The sequence below is a fragment of the Nerophis lumbriciformis genome, linkage group LG22 (assembly GCF_033978685.3).
Source record: "Nerophis lumbriciformis linkage group LG22, RoL_Nlum_v2.1, whole genome shotgun sequence".
Taxonomy (NCBI): Eukaryota; Metazoa; Chordata; class Actinopteri; order Syngnathiformes; family Syngnathidae; genus Nerophis; species Nerophis lumbriciformis.
In genome coordinates, this window is record NC_084569.2 from 2,138,879 (window position 1) to 2,147,458 (window position 8,580).

Genomic DNA, 8,580 nt, shown 5'->3' on the forward strand with positions numbered 1-8,580 from the left:
GTTATTTGTTGCTGGTCAGTGGGCAGGATTTGACATGACCAAATTATTTTCACCAAAACTTCAAAATACTTCATGTGCAGAATCCCTCAAAGGTGTGTACAACCCTCACATTTCAACCAACTCCGTATTTGATCTAGTCAAAGGACAATCCATCCATCTTCCGCTTGTCCAAAGTCGGGTTGTGGGGGCAGCAGCCTAAGCAGAGAAGTCCAGACTTCCCTCTCCCTCAACAGACAATACTGTAGAAATTGAACATTGATATCAGGCAAAATTCTGAATTTGGAACGTCAATTCAACTCATTTGAAGAATTGGATTTAAAGGAAGTGAAATCAATTTATAGCAAAGTAGCAAGACAAATTAGGAATGTTTTTGCATGAATACTAAACATATGTTTTAATATTTTTTTCCACAACTTCCTATGATTTAAAAGTAGTAAACTTTTAGTTTCACACCTACAAACTGTACAATATCCATGACTTTTTGTTTTTAAACCTACAAAGTCTGCTATAATGCTAGCACAAACAATATCCATGACTTTTTGTTTTTAAAAATCTCCAAAATGTACTAAAATGCTAGCAAAAAACAATATCCATGAATTTTTGTTTTTAAACCTACAAAATGTACAAAAATGCTAGCAAAATACAATAGCGATGACTTTGTTTTTATCTATCTATGTATATATCTTAGTTCTATAGCTACAACTTTGACTAAAATGCTAGCATACAAAGTTAGCTCCAAGTAATTATGACTCTTAGTTCTATACCTACAAAATTAACTAAAATGCTAGCATACAAAGTTAGCTCCAAGTAACTATCTATGACTCTTAGTTCTATACCTACAAAAATAACTAAAATGCTACCATACAAAGTTAGCTCGAAGTAATTATGACTTAGTTCTAGACCTACAAAATGAACTAAAATGCTACCATACAAAGTTAGCTCGAAGTTATTATGACTCTTAGTTCTATACCTACAAAATTAACTAAAATGCTAGCATACAAAGTTAGCTCCAAGTAACTATCTATGACTCTTAGTTCTATACCTACAAAAGTGACCAAAATAATAGCATGCCAACTCATAGTAAGCTAGCAAGATTCTACTAAAAGTCATTGATATTGTAACTTCTGAGCACAGAACAAATCAAAGGATTGGTGTATGGTAAGTGTCTAGACAGATGTGTAATCTACTAATTAAAAGTTTCAATCTATCAATAGTCTACTGTATCGTAAGTGTCTAGATAGTCTACTGTATATCGTAAGTGTCATTCCAGTGAAAATCTATCCCATGGCCGTCATGTAAGTGTAGTTGTGTTTGGCAGGTAAGTGATGGTGTCAGATTTTAACTCACCTTTCAAAATTCACTATTTAGCTTCTGACTATTCTTTTGTTTTTCACCCTTCCTCCAACTTCTCCCGCCACACTGACCCCCTTCAACCCCTTTGTACTGCTCCCAATGTCCCGAAGACGTGGAGGACGTCAAGTTTGTCATCAACTATGACTATCCCAACTCCTCGGAGGACTACATTCATCGGATCGGCCGCACGGCCCGCAGCAACAACAAAGGCACGGCGTACACCTTCTTCACGGCGGGGAACATCCGCCAGGCCCGCGAGCTGCTCCGGGTTCTGGAGGAGGCCAGACAGGCCATCAACCCCAAACTGCTGCAGCTGGTGGACACTGGTCGTGGAGGAGGAAGTACGAGACACGTCTTTTACTATCAAGTTCAAAAATGAATTTCATTATAGTGATGCATCCTTTAGAAACAACTTGCTTAGTGATGACTTTATTTTAAAAGTAGCTGAGTTGGATTACAAGTTACTTTTGTCGGAGGCAGATATTTACATATATCCGAATTTAAGTTGTACTTCTTTCATTTATTAGTCATATTTGAAAACAGCTCGTATTTTCCATTTATTCTCTTGATGCTCTGTCAGCAAGTATACTATGTGCGATAACCTTGAGTTCTTTGGAATGTGTTTTGACTAGCATTTTGTTTTGGCTACAGAGATGGGACGAGAGAGAGTGTGGTAGGATCGGGAAGACAGACCATTTTTGGGACGCGCGATAGAAGGTTCTAGGGTTAGACTGGTCTCAATCAAAATGTATATTGGCAAAGCTTTGAGAATATACAACAAAATACCTATTCTGTCTCTGGTGGTTTTTCAACTCAGCTTTAAGTATCGCAAAGAACTTGGGAGCGAATTGTGACTTGAATTCCCTGGGAGGAAAAACTGGTCCAAAACGCAACACTTTATTGGTTACGTTGTGTTGTACAACCTGCCTTAATATGCTTATCTTTAGCTGACAAGTCAAAATATGGCCACATTGTTTCTTATGTTTGTGTTGCTTGCTGCTTAGTATGTATTACATCAGGGGTGTGGCTGGGATTTTTCAACTCTGGGGGAACTGTCAGCAAATTCTTGAGCGCTACCGTCATACGCCTGTGCTGGGGCAGTTTGCGTTTTCTATGGCTTCGGGGCTGTGTTGTGTGCATTTTGTTATTTTTTCTCCATGATACGGGTGAGTCCATAATGCGCCAAATGGCTGACTCAACAATAGGGCTGTATTACTCTTTAGAATTAGGATGGAAAAACTGTGATTGATAATTGCATTTTGATAAACTTACGGCACCAGCAAAAACACTAAGATGAAAACAGGAGACATTAACACCTTTCTCCATCAAAAAATGACGTACCCCAATCCAAACTCGCATAAACACATTGCCATGTGAGTAAGTAATTATGCACATTGAACCTCCAAGCTGTGCTCTCTTAGAAGTGAGGATTATCTCCACAAAAACAACAACGCACAGTGATTTGTGGATAAGTAACTTTCATCTGATTACTGCCTTTACTGAAAAACGTGGTCACTGGTTATGATGCCATAACCAAATACTTGCTCCTTGTTCCAGGCGCTCGCCCACGTTTCCGAGGCAGCTCCACCTCCAACAACCCCAACTTGATGTACCAAGACCAGTGCGAGCGGCGAATGGGCGGCACCAAGGACGGCCGTGCGAGCGGCGGCCGCAGCAGCAGCAGCAGCAGCTACGGCCGCGACAGTCGAGGCGGAAGCAGCCGAGACGGGGACCGCCTGGCCTCCTCCTCCTCATCCTCTTCCTCCTCTTACAGGGATCGCAGCAGCAAGGACGGAGGACGCAGCTACAGCTCCGCCTCCAACCAGAGCGGTGCTAACAGTAACCAGTACAGCGCCATGGCGGTGGGGACGGTGACAGCCCCCCCGCCTCTAATGGGCCAGCAGTTCAACCCGACCCAGCCTATGATGGGCCTGATGGCTCACTCCGCCTACCAGTTTGCTCCGCCTCCAGCGCCGCTGCCTGCGGGAAGAAAGTAACTTACACTTCATCCACACCACACAAACTGCATCATTCAGATGTTTCTAGGTGGGCCTGCTCTTTGGGGGAGTGAGTAGCGTCATTTCCTGCTCACTTTATTGTACAAACGTCCTGACACATGAAACATTTACACAGGCTTCACAGCAGCTGAGCGCTCTCTCTAGCCTCATCCTGCGCTCTGAAGTCCTCTTCTTCAGAGATGAAAACATCCTTTTCACTTTCACTTTTGGTACGGCACAATGAACACTATCGTCATTTCCCGTCTAAAGCAGCATTTGAGTGTAAATGTTTGTGTAGTGTAGTGCTTCTTCCCGTGGCTGCTTGTGCCTGGGTTTTGTCAAAGAGAAGAGACGTTTAGGACCCTTACACATTCTTGGGGCATGCTGGAGACGTCCTTACACCCTCAGCTGTGATGTTGGAAGATTACTACTTTATTTGTCTTTTGCTCACAAAGTTACCCTCCAAATGGGTTTCTTTTATTTGTATCGATGTTGTATAAACTGCCTTTTCCACCTTTAATCAAAGTATCACAATCAGTGGGTTTTGATCATCTTCCTCCCTCTCCCAGGATTGGACGTTTCACCCCAACCGTCTCACATTTCCCAAAGCAGATATAAACATCTTAAAGACGTCTTTGTCTCTCTTCTTCTTCCTCTCCTTCTTTCTTTCTGTAGCAGCGTTAGCTATCTCTTTGCTCATCTGATGTTATTTGACACCGCAAATAAATGCATCAAGTCATTAGCTTTCTCTGGACACTTCCTTATTGAACATCCATCCATCCATCCATCTTCTTCCGCTTATCCGAGGTCGGGTCGCGGGGGCAGCATCCTAAGCAGGGAAGCCCAGACTTCCCTCTCCCCAGCCACTTCGTCCAGCTCCTCCCGGGGGACCCCGAGGCGTTCCCAGGCCAGCCTGGGAGACATAGTCTTCCCAACGTGTCCTGGGTCTACCCCGTGGCCTCCTACCGGTCGGACGTGCCCTAAACACCTCCCTAGGGAGGCGTTCGGGTGGCATCCTGACCAGATGCCTGAACCACCTCATCTGGCTCCTCTCCATGTGGAGGAGCAGCGGTCCTAACCCCTTATTGAACAGGCGAGGTGAATTCACGTCCGAGCCTGTCCTAAACCCTTGCTGATTGTGGGTCTCTGTTCCGTGTAGGAGTGCTATTTCCTTTTCTGATAGCCAGGCCGATCACCTTTAACCTGAAAGCTCCATTGTGTGCATTTCGTCGTGTCTTCGTCATGATGAGGGTGAGTCCATACTGAGATAAATGGCCGACTGTTTTAGATTTAATGCGCGGGTCATGCAAGGACCCCCTACTAATATTCTGATTGTGTTTTAAATCAAACTGGTCCTAAAGATGCCTTGTTAAAGTGCTAAGATATTCAAATAATACGGTATGGCGCCGCTAATAGGTAGCTAACAACTAGTGCAATTGGTGCGTTATTCGCTCGCTGACAACTACAACACTAACTGTTAGCTGGCAACTAGCACCCTAATCACTAGCTGGCAACTAGCACATTTATTGCTAGCTTGGTTCAGAGCGGGGAATGTCTTGGTTTGTGAAGCAATTTGAGGCACCTGTGATTAGGGGCTTTACAAATAAATATTGATTGATGATTGATGGCTGGCAACTAGCACCTTAATCGTTAGCTTGCAACTGGTGCGGTAATTGCAAGCTGACAACTAGCACGCTTAATGTTAGCTGGCGACTGGCGTGCTAATTTCAAGCTGACAACTAATGCCCTAATCGCTAGCTGACAACTACCTCACTAATTGCGAGCTGGAAACCACCACCCGAATTGTTAGTTGGCAAGGGACGCCCTAATCGCTTGCTGGCAACTAGCACCTGAATCTCTAGCTGGCAACTGGCGCATCATTAGCTGACAATGAGCACCCTAATCGTTGGCTTGCAACTGGCGCGCTAATTGCAAGCTGACAACTAATGCACTAATCACTAGCTGACAACTAGAGCCTTAATTGCTAGCTGGCAGCTGGCCCCCTAATCGTTAGTTAACTTAAATAATGGGTTTCACTATGCAAAGAGCTTTGAGTCTCTAGAGAAAAGCGCTATATAAATATAATTCACTTCACAACTAGCCCCCTAATCGGTAGCTGGCAACTGGTGCGTGCTGCCAACTGGCGCGTCATTAGCTTGCAATGAGCACCCTAATCGTTGGCTTGCAACTGGCGCGCTAATTGCAAGCTGACAACTAATGCACTAATCGCTGACAACTAGAGCCTTAATTGCTAGCTGGCAACTGGCCCCCTAATCGTTAGTTAACTTAAATAGTGGGTTTCACTATGCAAAGAGCTTTGAGTCTCTAGAGAAAAGCGCTATATAAATATAATTCACTTCACAACTAGCCTCCTAATCGGTAGCTGGCAACTGGTGCGTCAATTGCTAAGTGACAACTAGCACGGTAATCGCTAGCTGCCAAGAAGCACCTTAATCGCTAGCTTGGGTTTTTGTTGACAATGTGCTGCCGTTTGTACTTTTATTTTGAAAGGGAGCGGGTGGAGAAAGAGGACATTGAAAGAACACAAATGTAAATGTTGACTTTCAACAACAACAACTAATGATTATTTCCTGATTGAAACTTCTCAACCTTCTTCATGTTCACATTTTCTTGTCCACTTGGAGACGGTCCCTAAGATCTCACAGTGGAACACATTTATTGCTGAGGGTCAAATAAGATGGCCTTCTTCCTACTGCTTTTCGGACCTGTTGAAGTGTGTAATGTGAGATTAGATCCTGTAACCTTCAACGCACTCAACTCACACTTAGTCAAAAGAATGTTATCATAACATGTGTTATCATAAGATAAGATAAGGTAAGATAGTACTTTATTGGTTCCTTCAGGAGAGTTCCCTCAGGAAAACTAAAAGTGTGTGAAGACGCTTTTAAAATGAAATATCACTGCAAAATGATCCACATGGGGCCAAATAAAGTTGCGAGTGCAAGCACTTTGCTAAAATCACCTCCGACTTCATAAAAGTAAGAGACTTTAATCAAGATAAAAAATGCAAGTAAAGTTCAAACATGACAAAAATCAATCAATGAGCTTGAAAAATGCAAGTAAAAAGCATCGGCGATAGTGGCCCTTTATTGACTTGGTATCGCATCGATACCACCAACTTTGTAGTCTAGCATCGCATCGATACCACCAACTTTGTAGTCTAGCGCTCAATGATCCAAGAAAGTCTTTGATCTTGACCTTGAATTTCTCTTTGTATTCAAGTACTTCTTCTTTGGCACCAACTAAATCATTTTTTGACAGAACTCATTAGAAAAAAAACAGTTAATTACAAAATGGCCTGCAAACTAGTCTTCATTTTCTTGACTAGAAATGTCTAACTGTAGTCACCTATTTTTATTTACTCCACTAAAACTGCTCTAAAATGTACTTTTTCAGATGCTCTCCAATGACCTTAATAAAAGAATGTGTTGTACTTGACTTTTTACTCCACTAAATGTTGAAGAATTTATTTTAAATCGTTTTAGTCGAGTTTTAGTTTTTTAAAGTTGAGAAATTTAGTTTAAGTCGTTTTAGTTGACTAAATTAATATCATATATATATATATATATACAGGTAAAAGCCAGTAAATTAGAATATTTTGAAAAACTTGATTTATTTCAGTAATTGCATTCAAAAGGTGTAACTTGTACATTATATTTATTCATTGCACACAGACTGATGCATTCAAATGTTTATTTCATTTAATTTTGATGATTTGAAGTGGCAACAAATGAAAATCCAAAATTCCGTGTGTCACAAAATTAGAATATTACTTAAGGCTAATACAAAAAAGGGATTTTTAGAAATGTTGGCCAACTGAAAAGTATGAAAATGAAAAATATGAGCATGTACAATACTCAATACTTGGTTGGAGCTCCTTTTGCCTCAATTACTGCGTTAATGCGGCGTGGCATGGAGTCGATGAGTTTCTGGCACTGCTCAGGTGTTATGAGAGCCCAGGTTGCTCTGATAGTGGCCTTCAACTCTTCTGCGTTTTTGGGTCTGGCATTCTGCATCTTCCTTTTCACAATACCCCACAGATTTTCTATGGGGCTATGGTCAGGGGAGTTGGCGGGCCAATTTAGAACAGAAATACCATAGTCCGTAAACCAGGCACGGGTAGATTTCAAGTCCTGTTGGAACTTGAAATCTCCATCTCCATAGAGCAGGTCAGCAGCAGGAAGCATGAAGTGCTCTAAAACTTGCTGGTAGACGGCTGCGTTGACCCTGGATCTCAGGAAACAGAGTGGACCGACACCAGCAGATGACATGGCACCCCAAACCATCACCCAACCATGCAAATTTTGCATTTCCTTTGGAAATCAAGGTCCCAGAGTCTGGAGGAAGACAGGAGAGGCACAGGATCCACGTTGCCTGAAGTCTAGTGTAAAATTTCCACCATCAGTGATGGTTTGGGGTGCCATGTCATCTGCTGGTGTCGGTCCACTCTGTTTCCTGAGATCCAGGGTCAACGCAGCCGTCTACCAGCAAGTTTTAGAGCACTTCATGCTTCCTGCTGCTGACCTGCTCTATGGAGATGGAGATTTCAAGTTCCAACAGGACTCGGCGCCTGCACACAGCGCAAAATCTACCCGTGCCTGGTTTACGGACCATGGTATTTCTGTTCTAAATTGGCCCGCCAACTCCCCTGACCTTAGCCCCATAGAAAATCTGTGGGGTATTGTGAAAAGGAAGATGCAGAATGCCAGACCCAAAAACGCAGAAGAGTTGAAGGCCACTATCAGAGCAACCTGGGCTCTCATAACACCTGAGCAGTGCCAGAAACTCATCGACTCCATGCCACGCCGCATTAACGCAGTAATTGAGGCAAAAGGAGCTCCAACCAAGTATTGAGTATTGTACATGCTCATATTTTTCATTTTCATACTTTTCAGTTGGCCAACATTTCTAAAAATCCCTTTTTTGTATTAGCCTTAAGTAATATTCTAATTTTGTGACACACGGAATTTTGGATTTTCATTTGTTGCCACTTCAAATCATCAAAATTAAATGAAATAAACATTTGAATGCATCAGTCTGTGTGCAATGAATAAATATAATGTACAAGTTACACCTTTTGAATGCAATTACTGAAATAAATCAAGTTTTTCAAAATATTCTAATTTACTGGCTTTTACCTGTGTATGTATATATATATATATATGTACAACAAGCTAATGCAAGGAAATGTTGTTCTTATCTGTACTGT

General features: G+C 42.2%; 1 protein-coding gene across 3 annotated transcripts in view; it reads left to right on the forward strand.

Annotated features, from left to right (window-relative positions):
• The window catches only part of LOC133615687 (probable ATP-dependent RNA helicase DDX17), a 29,535-nt gene extending 25,443 nt beyond the window's left edge, over positions 1-4,092 (forward strand). For all 3 annotated transcript variants that reach the window (XM_072915825.1, XM_061974457.2, XM_061974458.2), the window contains 2 exons: positions 1,464-1,694; positions 2,911-4,092. In XM_072915825.1, the coding sequence (XP_072771926.1) occupies positions 1,464-1,694; positions 2,911-3,350 (671 nt within the window). In that variant the 3' untranslated portion in view covers positions 3,351-4,092. The remainder of the gene's footprint in view (positions 1-1,463; positions 1,695-2,910) is intronic.
• Positions 4,093-8,580: the final 4,488 nt, after the last annotated feature.